The 18,213-nt window shown below is 46.2% G+C and overlaps 1 protein-coding gene across 1 annotated transcript in view; it reads right to left on the bottom strand.

Moving 5' to 3' along the window:
• Window positions 1-18,213, bottom strand: part of ATP9A (ATPase phospholipid transporting 9A (putative)) — a 169,251-nt gene that overhangs the window by 44,458 nt on the left and 106,580 nt on the right. Inside the window, exon 14 of the mRNA XM_073005782.1 lies at window positions 16,073-16,285. Coding sequence (XP_072861883.1) covers window positions 16,073-16,285 — 213 coding nt within the window. The remainder of the gene's footprint in view (window positions 1-16,072; window positions 16,286-18,213) is intronic.

Below are 18,213 nucleotides of genomic sequence, written 5' to 3'. Positions count from 1 at the left end.
TAACTGTATGCAACTGGCCAGGTGCTGTGACTCACACTTTTAATCCCAGCACTTGGGGAGGCTGACACAGGAGGATCACTTGAGCCCAGGAGGTTGAGACAAGCCCACGTAACACAGGCAGACCCCATGTCTAAAAACATTTTTTTTTTAATTATTAGGGTGGTGGCTCATGCCTGTAATCCCAGAACTTTGGGAAGCTGAGGCAGGCAGATCACCTGAGGTCAGGTGTTTGAGACCAGCCTCAACAACATGGTGAAATCTAGTCTCTACTAAAAATACAAAAATTGTCCGGGGGTGATGGCATGTGCCTGTAATCCCAGCTACTCAGGAGGCTGAGGGAGGAGAATCTCTTGAACCTGGAAGGTAGACGTTGCAGTGAGTAAAGATTGCACCACTGCACTCCAGCCTGGGCAACATAGCGAGACTGTATCTCAAAAAAAAATTATTATTAGGGTGCGGCAGTGCATGCCTGTCGTTCCAGTTACTCAAGAGGTTGAGGTGGGAGGGTCATGATCCTGGAAGGTGGAGGCTACAGTGAGCCATAATGGTGCAAGAGTAAGACCCTGTCTCAAAAAAAAGTAATAATAAAATAAATGTAAGCAACAAATTATCATGTTCTAAAAGCTCATGAAGAAAACATGTCTGCAGATAGATCTAGCCTAGGGTCTCCAGGAATTAAAATGAAATAGAGTAGGAAAGGCAAGAAAATATGGGGAAAGAGGAGAGGCAGGGAGGAGCTGGAGACCCCGCTCCTGCTTGTCCTTCACCCCTGCTGCCACAGGAGGGTGGCCCTGATGGGCGTGGGGAGGTGTGAACAGTATGAAGGGCCTGCATGTGCCTGCCGAGCTGGATGACAGGCTCATCACGCTTACTCCGGACACGCTTACTCACCAGCAGAGGCCTGGTGAGCTGCTCTTGGCTGGCAGCTGTGACAGGCTGGGACAGGATCTGCTCCTAGGTCTAGCTGACCTCAGTAAGAGGTGCAAGGGACAGTAGTACCATCCCAGTTCATCAGATGCCCCTTCTTGAATCACAGGGGCCTCAGTCAGGGTGCGTGCACATCAGTACGTCTTCAGTGGGGGGCCACCGCAACCTGCTATCACCCATTAGAAAGTTGACAGGAGGTGTGGCAGACAGAATAATGGCTCCCAAAGAGGCCCAAGTCCTAATCCCCGGAACCGGAGAATGTGGCCTGACATGGCAAAAGGAACTTTGCAGATGGGATTCAGTGTAAGGACCAGACCATCCAGGTAGACCCGATAAGTCACGTGAGTCCTCAAAAGGGAACTGCTCCTGGTTATGACCAGAGAGAGACTCACGAACAGAAGGAGGGTCAGAGAGACATGATGACGCAGACTTTGAGAATGAAGGAAGGGGCCATATACCAAAGAATGTGGGCAGCATCAAGGGGCTAGAAAAGGCAAAGCAACAGATTCTCCCCTAGAGCCTCAGCAGCAATGCAGCAATGGTCATCAAGTGACCTTGATCCTGTCTCAGTGAGACCCTCATCCCATGTCCACCCCTGATCTATAGAACTGTAAGAAAATCTATTTGTTTCATTTTAAAACAGATGCTGGCCAGTGCGGTGGCTCACGGCTGTAATCACAGCACTTTGGGAGGTTGAAGCAGGGTGGATCATTTGAGGTCAGGAGTTCGAGACCAATCTGGCCAGCATGGTGAAATCCCATCTCTATTACAATTACACAAATTAGGTGGATGTGGTGGCAGGCGCCTGTAATCCCAGCTATCTCGGAAGCTGACACAGGAGAATTGCTTGAACCCCGGAGGTGGTGGTTGCAATGAGCTGAGATCACACCACTGCACTCTAGCCTGGGCGACACAGTGAGACTCCATCACGAAAACAAAACAAAACAAACAAAACAAAAAACAGATGCACAATAATCTGGCACAGCAATAACAGGAAAGGAATACAGGAGGGCTTCCAATTTCAATGCCAAACAAGCTGTCACTTTATTCCCAACCAAGTCCAAAGGTACAGTGTCTACAAAAAACCAAGAAAGCAAAGGAAGGCCCTCCCACTTTCCTCTCATAAAGCTTAATCTTTAGAGGGAGAAGGCGAGGCGGCTTTGAGAAGGGAGTTGACAGGGGCTGCGGGTAGGTGATAGGGAGAGGGGTACTTGGGAGGCATCACCTCCACTGGAAGTGTTTGGTTATCTTTTTTGTTTGTTTGTTTTTGTTTTTGTTTTGTTGTTTTTTGAGACGGAGTTTCACTCTTGTCGCCCAGGCTGGAGTGCAATGGTGCGACCTCGGCTCACTGCAACCTCTGCCTCCCGGGTTCAAGTGATTCTCCTGCCTCAGCCTCCCTAGTAGCTGAGATTACAGGTGCCTGCCACCACACCCAGCTAATTTTTTGTATTTTTTTTAGTAGAGACGGGGTTTCACTATGTCGGCCAGGCTGGTCTCGAACTCCTGACCTCAGGTAATTCACCCAAATCAGCCTCCCAAAAGCGCTGAGATTACAGGCGTGAGCCACCACGCCGGGCTCTATGTTTGGTTATCTTTAAGCCTAGTGGTAGGTAAGTCTAACTTTCCGCATGCCTTAAATAGTTCATGGTAACTGCTTTTTCACTGAGGATGGTGGAAGGTAAAGAGTCCATTTTCAGGGAATCCTGTAGCAGCCCAGCTGCCTCCTGTATGTCTGTTTAATCAGGATTCCTGCTGGGCGCAACTGCTCACACCTATAATCCCAGCACTGTGGCAGGCTGAGGTGGGAAGATCGTTTGAGCCCAGGAGTTCAAGACCAGCCTGGGAAGAACACCTTGTCTCTACAAAAGATTAAAAAATTAGCCAAGGATGGTGGCACACACCTATAGTCCCAGCTACTGGAGAGGCTGAGATGGGAAGATTGATTGAGCCTGCGAGGCAGAGGCTACAGTAAGCTGAGACCATGCCACTGCACTCAAACCTGAGTGACAGAGTGAGACTCTGTCTCAAAAAAAAAAAAAAAACACCTGGGGCTCCTCTGGAGTTCCCGTTCCTTTTACCAAGAGAGCTCTGCAGAAGCCACAAGGCAAAGATATGCAGCTGTCCACCCCCAGTCCTTTCTTTCTCTGGAACCCCTGGATGTCATCTTGGCTGACCTGCTATACCCTGAAGAAGAGATGAAGCTGGAGCTCAAAACTGGGGTTCCAGTCCCTGCTCTGCCCCCAGCCCCCACAGGCCTCCGCAAAATAAAGATCTTGAAGTAGATGACGATTTCTCATTTCTGCTCCAGCTCTGAAAATGTATCTTTATGCATCCTTAGTCTACTATGCTCAGATACCGAATTCAGTTTCTGTTGCTTCTATTAACTAAATTTACATTAGCAAGAAATTATTTTTCAAGGCTCTACCTTATTTAAGTTCAAGCCTAATGAGTCAGCCAGCACTAACTAGCTTTGAGCTTTCACCAGTGGAAGAAACCGTCACACTGACCTCTAACTGTCAAAGAAAGGACCAATCAAGTAGTGGGTTTTTCTGTGTTTTTGTGTGTGTTTTTTTAGTTTTAGTTTTTGGCTACTGGTCTGCCTAAGTCTTTGAAAACTCATTCACTTAGTTATTTGTTTAATTTAATGGCTGTGCTATAGACAATGTTTATGTCCCGTAAAATTCATACGTTGAAACCTAATCCCCAATGTGATAGCAGTTGGAGATGGGGCCTTTGGGAGGTGATTAAGTCATGGGGGTGAGGTTCCTCCTGAGTGGATGAATACCTTTATAAAAGAAACCCCAGAGAGCTCCCTCGCTCCTTCTGCCACGAGAGACAGAGTGAAAAGAGGGCCTTTTAGGAAACAGGCTCGCACTAGACACCAAATCTGCCAGTATGCTGACACAGGACTTCCCAGCCTCCAGGACCAGGAGAAATAACTTCTGTTGTTTACAAGATACCCAGTTGATGGTATTTTGTTGTAGCAGGCCAAACAGACTAAGATGCTCTAACTTTCAATACAGCCCTGTTTTGTCGGCTAACAATTGTCTTCCAAAGTTTAAAATTAACAAATCAGTAATGATTCGCATATATAAAATCACACCAGCCAGGCGAAGTAGCTCATGTCTGTAATCCCAGCACTTTGGGAGGCCGAGGCAGGAGGATCACCTGAGGTCAGGAGTTCAAGACCTGTCTGGTCAACATAGTGAAACCCCATCTCTATAAAAATACAAAAATTAGCCAGGCATGATGGCGGGTGCCTGTAATCCCAGCTACTTGGGAGGCTGAGGCAGGAGAATCGCTTGAACCTGGGAGGCGGAGGTTGCAGAGAGCAGAGATTGCACCACTGCACTTCATCCTGTGTGACAGAGAAAGACTCTGTCTCAAAAACAAAACAAAACAAAACAAAACAAGAACGTTCTCAGTCTCTTTGGGAGCTGATTCCAACAGGATCTGAGCCCTGCAGGAAGTCCTTCCTTCTCCCCTTCCAGTCTCCTCCACTTTAGCTTAAGTCAGTGTTAATTTAAAGCTATTTGCTAACAGGACACATAACATCCCCCAGAGTCCTACTCAGGGAAGACCAGTTTAGAAGTGGGGTACTCACCAACACCTCTCAATTGTGGGCCAGACAAACATCTGGGGAGTGAGCTGAGCTAACTGCATTCCCTCCCAAAAGAAAGTGATATACAACAAGGTTACTTAACATTCTGGCAGTTCCGGGCTTCTGTTCAAAGAAATCACCTCTTATCACACAAGATAGAGGATTTCAGGGGCGTGGGTCTCACTGCTGTTAAGAGCCTGAGTTAGGGTCTCAATAACTGCAGGTCAGGCCAGCAGCAGAAAACGCAACCTCGTTAAGGTGGATGAATGAACAGATAAATTAGACACGAACTGGATAAAATGCTGGAAAGGTAGAAAGGGCGGGGAGGGGATCTTGTCTCAGGAGTCTGTTGTGTTTTCTGCTTTGGGTGAAAAGAAATCAAAGGGGCAGAGCCCACACCTTTCCCTTCCTCAAATGCCCATCTGAGGAACTCATGCCAGAAACCATCCGTGAAAGGGCTTTTTCATCATTTCTTGGTCAGCAATAAACCACCTGTGACAAGTTCTTAAAGTTTTCTCTTTGTACCTGGGATGCTGTGCTTGGGAAATAAGCCAGATCACGCTCAGTAGCCTTGAATTCTTGTCAAAAGCAGGATACACACCAATCATCAGAGCACGTACAATACGAGGCGGGAATGCAACATCTAATAAAAGGGGTTATTTGGTGGCATTCAATAAGATAAATACTCAAGCTCACAAAGAGTCACCGGTCAGCCCTAATCCAGCCTTTCAAAATTATAAATCTATCCAAAGACACACGGTTTTCTTCACTCAACAAGAAAATACATTCAAATGCACCAGACAGTGGTTGCAGATTCAAATGACGACAGGGGTTGGGAGAGGAGCAGAGCAGAGCCATGTGGGGGTCAACAGAAAACTGAGGTAGCAGCTGCCCAGCCTGGCCAACCATTGCCAGGTAGAAGGTGGGCCCACTATTTCCAGACCTGATCTTTCTTGAGAAAAGCTAATTTTTATATAAAATCAAGTGATTTTTAAATACTGCTTCAATTTTTTTTAACAGCATGAAACAAACAAAAGACAGCCTGCTAGGAATCTGCAGAAGAGACAGTTGCATAAAAGATCACTTCTTGCTGGATGCAGTGGCTCACACCTGGAATCCCAACACCTTGGTAGTCTGAGGTGGGGGGATCACCTGAGGTCTGGAGTTCAAGACGAGCCTGGCCAACATAGTGAAAATCCATTTCTACTAAAAAAAAGTACAAAACATTAGCTGGGCATGGTGGTGGTCGCCTGTAATCCCAGCTACTCAGGAGGCTGAGGCAGTGGAATTGCTTGAACCTGGGAGGCGGAGGTTGCAGTGAGCTGAGATCATACTACTGCACTCCAGCCTGGGCAACAGAGCAAGACTCTGTCTCAAATAAATAAATAAATAGTCACTTCTTGATCCAAATGTCTTGTACTTGAAATTGAATTTCCTATCACTTGACTCTGATAAAAATAAATACTTAAGAAGAAAGAATAGCATCATCTTCCTAAAATGTGATCATTAAGAAATGACTATTTATGGGCCGGGCATGGTGGCTCACGCCTGTAATCCCAGCACTTTGTGGGGCCAAGGAGGGTGAATCACTTGAGGTAAGGAGTTCAAGACCAGCCTGTCCAACATGGTGAAACCCCGTCTCTACTAAAAATACAAAAAAGTAGCCAGGCATGGTGGCACACGCCTGTAATCCCAGCTACTCGGGAGGCTGAGACAGGAGAATCACTTAAAGCCGGGAGGCGGAGGTTGCAGTGAGCTGAGATTGTGGCACTGCACTCCAGCCTGGGCAACAGAGTGAGACTTCACCTCAAAACAAATAAACAAACTAAAAATACAAAATTATCCGGGCATGGTGGCATGTGCCTGTAGTCCCAGCTACCCTGGAGGCTGAGGCAGGAGAATCGCTGGAACCCAGGAGGTGGAGGTTGCAGCGAGCCAAGAATGTGCCACTGCACTCCAGCCTGGGTGACAGAGCAAGACTCTGCCTCAAAAAAGAAAAAGGAAAAGAAAAAAAAGTAATGACTATTTATTAACTCCATTCTGAGCCAACACTAATACCACACGGTGCAGAGCTTTTGCCTCGATGGCCCAGGGATAAGCTAACACCAAGGGAGGCACATCTGACAGTTTCCTACAGTGTCTGTAAAACACTGTCCAGCCCTGCTCAAACAGCCCCCACTGTCTTCCTCTGAACAACCACAATCCTTCGGTGGTTAATCAATAACACGGATGGAGGAGGTCCCCTACAGTTCCTGACCTCTGTCCTTTGACCTTACCCCTTGGGTCCAAGGTCATGGCAACGTGGTGGTAAAACTCCAGCACCCTCCTAAATCTTTCTGCTTCACACTCCGAGCTCATTCGGGTACACGTCTCAATGCTGTCATTGTATGGACCTGAGGCTGAGGCTCAGACTATGCCCAGGCATTGAGGGGAACTGCATACATCTTACGGTTCACCAAGAATGTGCTCATAAAAAAACAAACCAACCGACCTCGTAGCTGCAGAAGGACCACGAGATTGCCTGCCCTCTCTGGCGCCATGTACTTGAGCTCCCTGGCAGTTTTTACACTCACATTCAGCAACAAGGTGAAGACGACGCAAAAGGAGACAACTAGGACCTTTTACACACATGGTCACAGATGTGCAGAGAGAACATGGAAGGCAACGCATCGTGGCATGATTTACGATAACCAAAAGTGGGAAACCTCCTAAATGGTAAGCTTGGAAGACAGAACAATCTGTGGTGTACGTAGGCAGAAGAATATTGTATAGCCATTAAAAATCCTCTTATTGGCCCAGTGCAGTGCTTATGCCTGTAATCCCAGCACTCTGGGTGGCTGAGGTAGGACAACTGCTTGAGTTCTGAAGTTTGAGATTGGCCTGGGCAACAGAGCAAGACCCCCATTGCTACAATAAAATACAAAAATTATCCAGGTCTGGTGGTGTGCGCCTCTCATCCCAGCTACTTGGGAGGCTGAGGCAGGAGGACTGCTTGAGGCCAGGAGGTGAAGGCTTCAGTGAGCCAAGATTGCACACTATATTCCAGCCTGGGCAATACAGCAAGATCCTATCTCAGAAAAATAAGTAAAACACACTAAAAAAGAAACAAATTCTGTCACTTGCAGCAACATGGATGGAACTGGAAGTTGTTAAGTGAAACATGCTCATTTTAATTTTCCTTTCCAAGGGATGAATCCTAATGAGGTTGGCAGTAAAGGCAAGATACTCAGAAGGTAGGCTGTCAGGGTCTGGTAGAAAACGGCTTATTTTCACCAAACTCCGAAGCTTCCCCAGACGAGAAAAGAGGGAAGGGACCAAAAAAACAAAAAAAAAAATTCCACTGCACTTGGGAGATGCACAGTGTCTCAATATTACCTCCAAACAGGGTGCCCAAGGGGACTAGAGTGGTTAAAAATAGCCAGAGACTCTGGAACTTCATCCAGCATCAGCCCTGAGTCTCCCAAACACAGCCATCCTCACTCTCTGCAGCACTTCGGGAGCTTACAAAGACTTTCAAGCCATCATCCCCCGGGGAGGAAAGTGGTATTGAGGGTTGCAAGTCCAGACTCTAGGTGTGGGCTGTCTGGTTTTAATCTTGCCAGCTATGCGACTGTGGGAACTTTCCTTAGCCAACTTACACTTCATCTGCAAAATGGGCACAATCGTTGTGACTCTAGCATAAGAGGGGCTCATAGTCCAGGGCCTGGCACAGAGCAGGTACTCAATAGGTGGTCATTTCTCACTGCCGCCAGTACCACTGTTATCACCGTTACTACCTCATCTTTAGCGTCAGGTCAATGGCCCTAGCCTCTCTTTACCTTTGAGGAGGCAGAGGTGCAGCAGTGATTTGCTTAAAATCACACAGCTAGGCTGGATGCGGTAGCTCATGCCTGGAATCCCCGCACTATGGGAGGCCAAGGCGCGCAGATCACTTGAGGTCAGGAGTTCGAGACCAGCCTGGCCAACATGGTGAAACCCCGTCTCTACTAAAAATACAAAATTAGCCGGGCGTGGTGGCGGGCACCTGTAGTCCCAGCTACTTGGGAGGTGAGGCAGGAGAATCGCTTGAACCTACGAGGCGGAGGTTGAAGTCAGCCAAAATCGCACCACTGCACTCCAGCCTGGGCAGCAGAGCGAGACTCTGCCTCGAAAAAAAAAAAAATATCACACAGCTGATTGAATTGAAAGTTACAGGTTAAACATGGCCAGCAATTGCACTGCAGAAGCAGGGAAGGCCAATGTGATGCCCTCACCTTTCTTGAAAGTGAGTGGACAGGGTTTCGAAATACAGACATGCATTTATGCCACTGGGAGGCTACAGGAACCCACAGCAGATGTTTCAGTAAAACTCAGCCTCTGCTGGGGTCACAGTGCAATGATATTCCACATCCTGACACACTTGTACAAACTGAGCTACTAAAAGCAAGGTGCAAAGCTGCATCTATAATTTACAGTTGTGCTTTAAATTTTAAAAAATATTTTAATAGGCTGGGTGCAGTGGCTCATGCCTGTACTCCCAGCATTTTAGCAAATGGGCATCTTTTCCCATAAGAGGGGCTATGAGCCCCTCTTATGATACAGTCACAACGATTGTGCCCATTTTGCAGATGTAGATGTAGGCTGAGGTGGGTGGGTCACAAGGTCAGGAGTTTGAGACCAGCCTGGCCAATATAGTGAAACCCCATCTCTACTAAAAATACAAAAATTAGCTGGGTGTGGTGGCGTGCACCTGTAGTCCCAGCTGCTCAGGAGGCCGAGGCAGGAGAATCAGTTGAACCCAGGAGGCTGAGGTTGCAGTGAACCGAGATCACACCACCGAGATCACGCCACTGCACTCCAGCCTGGGTGACAGAGTGAGAATCCGTCTCAAAAAAAAATGTGTGTGTGTATGTGTATATATATATATATATATATACACACACTTTTTATTGAAGGGTGCGGGTCATTCTAATACATGCAAATAATTATCTCTGCAAGGATACTCAGATATTAATAACAGTGGGTGCCTCAGAAGAAGAAGCCTGGGAGAATGGAAGTCAGGGAAGGAGAGAGACGGGCTTCTCACTCTGTGCCACGAGCATGTGCTAGCCACGCAGACACTGCATGGTACCTCGTGCTGCTGATGCATTGCTCTGGGTGTACTTGAAATTACAAGTTATTCAGCTATTCAAGGCAGGGTGAAATACGGCAAGCAGCTTTCATTCATACACACACGTGCATCCATGTGCACACACATACTCACACAGTACATGGGCAAATACATCACACATACACACACACACACACATATACCTGCACACAAGCATAAGTCCTACAGAAATGTGAAAGTCATATGACTTTCTTTTAATTTATTTTTTTGGGACAGTCTCGCTCTGTTGCCCAGGCTCAAGTGCAGTGGTGCAATCTCAGAAAGCCATGTGACTTTCTAAAGGACGTTACTTAACTCACCCTCCTTCCTGTTCAATTATATGTACTACAGTATGATTCTGTACTGGTCCTCTCTCTATATATATATACACACACACACACACACACAAAGTAAATATTATTTTATATATTATGTCAATATTTATTTAAATTATATTTATTTACATTATATATATTTATATAATATAGTTTACATAATATATTTGTTTACATAACATATATTTATATAATATGTAAACATTTACATACAAATATAAATGTGCATGTCTTACATATTATATAAATACACACAAAATAAAATAAAAATATATATATATTTAAATATGCATATATTTAGAAGGAGTCTGAGAAAATCTATACCAGAACATAAACAGTAGTAGTTAAAGCCAGGTGGTAAAAATCACAAGTTATTTTTTATCTTCTTTTTGATTCTATAATTCCTCCCTTCTGTAGTGAGGACATTAGTACTTGTGATTTTAAAAGCTTTTTTGGCCAGGTGTGGTGGCTGACACTTACAATCCTAGCACTTTGGGAGGCCGAGGTGGGTGGATCATTTGAGGTTAGGAGTTCGAGACCAGCCTGGCCAACATGGTGAAACCCTGTCTCTACTAAAAACACAAAAATTAGTCAGGCATGGTGGCGGGTGCCTGTAGTCCCAGCTACTCAGGAGGCTGAGGCAGGAGAATGGTTTGAACCTGGGAGGTGGAGATTGTAGTGAGCCAAGATCACACCACTGCACTCCAGCCTGGATGACCGAGTGAGACTCTGTTTCAAAAGCACCTGGCCAAAAAAAAAAATTTTTTTTAATATGAAAGAATTCATGGAAAAGACAAGTGAATGAGCCATGGACAGAGCTGATCCTAGCTGCTTGCAGGACAGCACCTCCTGGCTCACACCAAGAAACAAAGGCTTGGAAAGTTGCATTATCACCACGGCCCCCACTCCCACGCTCCACCACCCCCCAACCCCCACCCCCCCACACACCCCACTCTCAACGCTGTGGAACATCCTGGAAATGGTGGGATGTTGTCAGGGCCGAGGCCTGCTGGCTCCAGCATCTAAGCAGCGCTCCTCCAGGTCCGACTGTATCTATTTCATTTCCCCGGTGAGTTACTGTACGGTGGCAGGGAGGGCCCAGCGCCCCCAGGCTGTAATCAATAGCTGAATAAAGACACTTCAAGGTTCCCAAACTGGAATGTACACAGGAAACCAATTTAGGAAATCCTGCTTTCTGTTACAGGAAATGAATCCTATGCCAACTGGTAGAAATTACTCCAGCAGCTCCCAAGTAAAATGCATACTGGTTTCTATACGTCTTCCATAAACTGACCTTGCCTAGACTAGCAATGTTTTATTGATATTGAATTTCAAAGGCACGATTCTAGAGCCAGCCAAGTCTATGTGGAATCCTACAGGGACTTGGAAACAGTACGACTTTCTGAAAGATTTCACTTGAACTAGATTTAGCCTCCTTTGAGCCTCATGAGGCATTTAGATAAACCTATTTGTATTTGGCAGTAGTTTCGAAGGCTGATCAGGAAGACATTAACAATGACTATACCTTTAGTAAGATTATGGGTTACTTTTTACTTTTCTGATAATGCATTCAAGTGTTCTACTATAGCCATAAAATAACTATGCAATACAAAATAATAAAAGTTGTTAAAAAACAAACAAAAAACACACATACACAGCAAGGCTGGGTGCAAGGGCTCATGCCTGTAATCCCAGCACTTTATGAGGCCAAGGCGGGCGGATCATGAGGTCAGGAAATCGAGACCATCCTGGCTAAAACAGTCAAACCCCGTCTCTACTAAAAATACAAAAACATTAGCCGGGCGAGGTGGCGGGTGCCTGTAGTCCCAGCTACTGGGGAGGCTGAGGCAGGAGAATGGCGTGAACCCGGAAGGCGGAGCTTGCAGTGAGCTGAGATCTCACCACTGCAGTCCAGACTTGGCGACAGAGCAAGTCTCCGTATCAAAAAAAAAAAAAACAAAACACACACACACCGCAAAAAGGTAACACTGGCCTCTGAAGACACCAAAGACCAAAGGAAAAGTAGTTCTTTTTTTAATCTCAATCATGATTCAGAATCTTAGAAAAACAAGACCAATCTGAATTCAAGTGCAATTCATCCACAGAAGAGATAAAGTACCATGAGAAAAAGGGGCCGAGAAGCACAAAGTATTCCATGACAGATTTACCCTCACGGAAAAATCTTTGCACAGCCCTAAAACAAATACATCCAAGCCCAGTGGGAACAGAGGAGCGGGCGACAGGCATTAAAGCCTCCAGAGATGCCAACATGAGCATCAGGGACCTCAGGCAGGGCTTGCTTCTCAGATTGTCAGCATCTGGAGCTTGCTCAAATTTGAATTCCGCCGGGCACGGTGGTTACGCCTGTAATCCCAGTACTTTAGGAGGCCAAGGCAGGCAGATCGCTTAAGGTCAGGAGTTTGAGACCAGGCTGGCCAACATGGTGAAAACCCTGTCTCTACTAAAAATACAAAAATTAGGCAGGAATGGTGGCGCACGTCTGTAATCCCAGCTACTTGGGAAGCTGAGGTATGAGAATCGTTTGGACCCAGAAGGTGGAGGTTGCAGTGAGCTGAGATCACACCACTGCACTCCAACCTGGGCGACAGAGCAAGAAAAAAAAAAAAAGGCTTGGCACGGTGGCTCATGCCTGTATTCCTAGCACTTTGGGAGGCCGAAGGATCACTGAGGTCAGGAGCTCAAATAAAATAAAATAAATTTGAATTCCATCAAATACCCACAGGTTACTGGTTCCCAGTCCATAGCTACCAAAAATATGGCCCTCTCTGACATCGTTATCCCACAGTATCATTCCCAATGGGAAAAAAAGACTAAACCTGCCAAGCCACAGAAAGAAGAAATGATGACAAACCTGGTCACTTACTACGGCACATGTCCAAGTAGATTAGGACAATCACCCAAACCTACCCTCCCTCCCCCTCTGTCTTTCTGCACACAATTCCCACCTCAGAAGCTGGCCAGGGGGTGCAACATTTTTCACTCCTAAAAAGCCTGGTTCAAATGTCAACAGTCACAGATGAACTGGGTTTTATAGCTTGAGCTGTTCCACAAACACCCTGCAGACTGGAAGGAGGAGTCTCCCAGGTGACAAATCCCGCCACCTAAAAAAGGGAGAAAGCAGCACCGGGACAGGGAAGGTGACACTCAAGTGTCATTTCATTTGTGAACTTTGGAAAAGATTTTCATTGTGCCATCCCCCAACTGCCGGGAACCGCAGGCTCACCGATACTTGCAAATTAGTCCGGAACTTTAGGAGCCCCATTCTTCCTAAAATGAATTTAAAAAATAATTGGGATTCCTCCCAATGTTGGTAGAAGAGTTAAATGGTTAAAAAAAAAAAAAAAATTCTGGGAAGCACTCTGGCCATAGTTACCATGAGCCTTACACTCATTTAAAGCCGGGCATGGTGGCGCATGCCTGTAGTCCTGGCTACTCAGGAGGCTGAGGTGGGAGGATGGCTCGTACCCAGGAGTTCAAGGCTGCAGTGAGCCACGATCGCACCTGTCAAGAGCCGCTGTACTATTCCAGCCTGGGCAACATAGTGAGACCCCATCTCTAAAAAAAAATACTCGGCCGGGCGCGGTGGCTCAAGCCTGTAATCCCAGCACTTTGGGAGGCCGAGACGGGCAGATCACGAGGTCAGGAGATCGAGACCATCCTGGCTAACACTATGAAACCCCATCTCTACTAAAAAAAAATACAGAAAAACTAGCTGGGTGAGGTGGCGGGCGCCTGTAGTCCCAGCTACTCGGGAGGCTGAGGCAGGAGAATGGCGTAAACCCGGGAGGCGGAGCTTGCAGTGAGCTGAGATCCGGCCACTGCCCTCCAGCCTGGGTGACAGAGCGAGACTCCACCTCAAAAAAAAAAAAATACTCATTCAATTTGACCCACAAGATATATGACTGCCTACTCGGGGCCTCACAACAGCCCCACTGTGGGGGTTCCATGGCACAGATCTGGAGGCACAGCAAGCCTAAGTAACTGCCCGAGTGTGGAGCTGGATCCCGGAAGTGAGTCACACACTATATACCGTGTCACACAAGCCTCCTCCCCAGGGGCCTGGGGCTGCTGTCTTGTTCAGCACTGTCCTCGCAGTGATAGTCTACTCAAAAGTATCTCTTGAATTCATAAACCCAATCACGCCACTTCTAGAATTATAAGGTGTAAGGATGTTCACTGCAAAATACTTATAAATATCATTGCTAAAAATTAGAAATAACCTAAGTTCCTACAATATGAGAAGTTCCAATTATGAGAATAGTTAAGATATTATAATGGGCACATGCACAGGTAGCAATTCTTAAAGAATGTTTTTAATAATATTCAAGATGATTGGAAAACAGAAATGATAAAATAGTAAGTGAAAAAAGGAGGATACAAACTGTATCTATAGGAAAATTCACATTTTAAAAAGTAAATTAAAAGATATTGAAAGGTGGCCAGGGGCTGTGGCTCACACCTAAAATCCCAGCACTCTGGGAGATGGAGCCGGGAAGATCGTGCCACTGCACTCCAGCCTGGGCGACAGAGCAAAACAAAAACAAACAAACAAACAACACCTCAACAAAAAGACAAATAGACCAAGTAAAAACAGGTAAAGGATATGGATAGACATTTTTCCAAAGAAGATCTACAAATGGCCAATAAGTACACAAAAAGATGTTCAACATTAGGAGCCATCGGGAAAACACAAATCAAAACCACAATGAGATACCGCTCCACACCAACTAGGACGTCCAGAATCCAAAGAACTGACAGTAACAAGTATTGACCAAGATGTGGAGAAATGGAAACTGTCATACATTGCTGGTAGATACATAAAACAGTGCAGCCACTTTTAGAAAACAGACGGTTCCTCAAAAGGTTAACTATAGAGTCACCATAGGACGCTGCCAACCCACTCCTATAGGCATATACCCAAGAGAAACAGAAATCTACACTCACTCAAATACTTGTACACAACTGTTCATAGAAGCATTATCTATAATAGACAAAAAAAACCCAAACATGCATTAATTGATGAACAGATAAATAAAATGTAATATATCCATAAACAGATTATTATTCAGTTATAAAAAGGAATGAAGCATTGATGCATGAATATGCACGGATGAATCTTGAAAACATTAAGTAAAAGAGGCCGATCACAAGAGGCCACCTATTGTATGGTTCCAGTTGTTTGCAGTGTCTGTCATAGGCAAATCTATAGAGGTAGAAAGTAGATTAGTGGGTGCTTTAGGGCTGGAGGAATGAGGAAGAGAAGGGGGTATAGCAGGAAAGTGGGTACAGAATTTCCTTTGTGGTGATAAAAATATCCTAATTTGATTGTGATGATGGTTGTAAAAAAAAAAAAAAATCCCCAAATATACTAACTATACTAAGAAGACATACTGACCAACGCAGTGGCTCACACCTGTAATCCCAACACTTTGGGAGGCCAAGGCAAGTGGATCAACTGAGGTCAGGAGTTCAAGACCAGCCTGGCCAACATGGTGAAACCCCACCTCTATTAAAAATACAAAAAATTAGCCGGGTGAGGTGGTGGGTGCCTGTAATCCCAGCTACTCAGGAGGCTGAGGCAGGAGAATCGCTCGAACCCCGGAGGCAGAGGTTGCAGTGGGCCGAGATCATGCCACTGCACTCCAGTCTGGGCAACAGAGTGAAACTGTATCTCGGGGAAAAATAAAATAAAATTAAAAAATCATACTTTAAATGGGTAGATTGTAAGAAATGTGTTTATCTTAATTAAGATCTTAATTATTTACATCTTTTTTAAAGAGTGTGGTTTAAATGGGACCTCGTACCCCTGTTATGCTGGCCTTTTGAGTTATAAAACAAAATCTCTAACTTTCCTAATTCAGGCTATACCTCAAGTCCAAGGCTATTCTTTTTAGAGGAAGAGCAGTTCTTTCTTGTATTTGAAAATGTGTCTCCCAGCAGCCCCGCACCATCCTGGCTCCTGTCTGCTCTGACACATGGTTTCCTTAGAAAACGCCTAATTCCAGCACAGAGAAAACAAGCAGGGCCTCCCCAGGCCTTGCCGCACCTGCCCAGGTTTACCTCATCGGGGCTGGATGCCTGGTACACGCGGCAGGAGTCTTCGTACTGCTTCTCGGCCTCAGCCTGGTCGGTCACACCGTTGGACTCGTACACAGGAGTCACGTTGTGGCAGAGCGCGATGGCCTTCACGGCTTCGTGCACGCGGCTACTCATGGTCCGCCGGACCTTGGTGGTGAGCGTCGGGCCCTTCTGAGCAGGTGGGTCCTGGGATTGCTACAGGAAGGAGAAATGAATAAAGAAGATGACCAGAGGCAGGAATGATTTGGAGAGTGTGGAAGAATAGCCGTGCAGCTATTGCTTTTCTTCTACTGTTCCAACACACAGAACTCTTAGGTATATCTACAATGATATTGCAAATAAATGGCATGCAATTTTCAGCGTTTGTCATTTATGCTTGGCAAAAAAAAAATTAAAAATAAACAGAGGAAAAAATTACAATTTAATGAACGAAAATGATTCTACCTGCAGACTGAGTGAATCTATCTTCCCTGGGGTGGTGTCAGGGGCTTTTTATTTATTTTTTTCTTTTTGAGACAGTCTCGCTGTGTCACCCAGGCTGGAGTGCAGTGGCGCGATCTCGGCTCACTGCAAGCTCCACCTCCCGGGTTCAAGCCATTCTCCTGCCTCAGCCTCCCGAGTAGCTGGGAATACAGGCACCTGCCACCACACCCGGTTAATTTTTTGTATTTTTAGTAGAGATGGGGTTTCACCGTGTTAGCCAGGACGGTCTCGATCTCTGGTGTCAGGGGCTTTTGACAGAATGAGGACCCCACTGCACTGAAAGGGATCCCGGTAGTTCAGAGCAGGGCTTCCCCACTTGGGTACACCTATGTTGGGGGACATTATAGGGTGTTCAGCAGCATCCCTGTCCTCCAGTCACCAGATGCGCTGGATGCCAGCAGCACTCCCCTAGTTGTGACAAGAGATGTCACCAAATGTCCACTGGAGGCCAAAATCATCCTCAGCTTAGAACCATTGTTTAAGCTCACAATCTTCTTGGTTTACAACAGAAGGCAACAACCTCATCGGGTACCCTATGCAAGTAACAACCATCAACAACAAGCAACCCAGGGCAGTCCAGCGAGGCGTCAGGAACAGCTGGAGGAAACCTTGGCTGGATGGGACTCACTGCAAAATGGCACCTGGCCCTCCACTGAAGCCAGACTTTCAGGAGTAATGGTAACTGTGCTCAAGTTTTACCTTGCAGGCTGACTTTAGACCCTGGCTCTTGCCTGAGAGGCAGCTCCATGGCACACACAGGCCTTCTCCATCCCTTCCTTTACAACTGGCAACACAGCTCAGCCTCTGGAGGGCCAGGAATGGGTTAAGTCCTGGAAAAATGGTTTTGAGCAACACGGTAAAAAGAGCACTGAAGGGTAACCAAAGCTGAGCCTTATTCTTGGATGGGTGGTAAGCAGCTAGGAGACCTGCAGCAAGCGACGCCTGTTCTCTGAGCATTTCCTGTCAATGAGAGGAGTGAGCTAGAGGTGGTTTTCAATCCATGCTCCACACTGAGCCCCAGGAATCCTGAGAAACCCACTCAGCACCACCAACTGCAGCAGGATGGGAAATGCCGTCTGCAGCTCCGTTCCTGTGCCACACATCAGGTGCCACCTATTTTTCTTTTTTTTTTGGGGGGGGGGACAAAAAAAATCATTTTTTTTTTTTGTCTCTCCAAATCATTTTTGACTCTCCAAATCTTTTTTTTTTTTTTTGAGACCACTCTGTCACCCAGGCTGGAGTGCAGTGGTGTGATCTCAGCTCACTGCAATCTCCCCCTCCTGGGTTCAAGTGATTCTCCTGCCTCAGCCTCCTGAGTAGCTGACATTACAGGCACCCGTCACCAAGCCCTGCTAACTCTTGTATTTTCAGTAGAGACGGGGTTTCACCATGTTGGCCATGCTGGTCTCAAACTCCTGACCTCAAGCGATCCGCCCACCTCAGCCTCCCGAAGTGCTGGGATTACAGGTGTGAGCTACCGTGCCTGGCCCCTACCTAGGCTTCCTTTGAAGAAAGGGTTCTACTGCTTTAGAATATAATGAAAATTAAGATTACTGCGGGGGTAAGGAAAGGCACTTAACAATCTACGGCTCATTGTTCAATACAAGCCAAATGCCCTTGCATCTGATCAACACCTGCCT

This window comes from Chlorocebus sabaeus, chromosome 2 (assembly GCF_047675955.1).
Source record: "Chlorocebus sabaeus isolate Y175 chromosome 2, mChlSab1.0.hap1, whole genome shotgun sequence".
Lineage (NCBI taxonomy): Eukaryota > Metazoa > Chordata > Mammalia > Primates > Cercopithecidae > Chlorocebus > Chlorocebus sabaeus.
The sequence above is the reverse complement of the archived record's forward strand: the minus strand, read 5'-3'. Positions and strand labels throughout refer to the sequence as shown.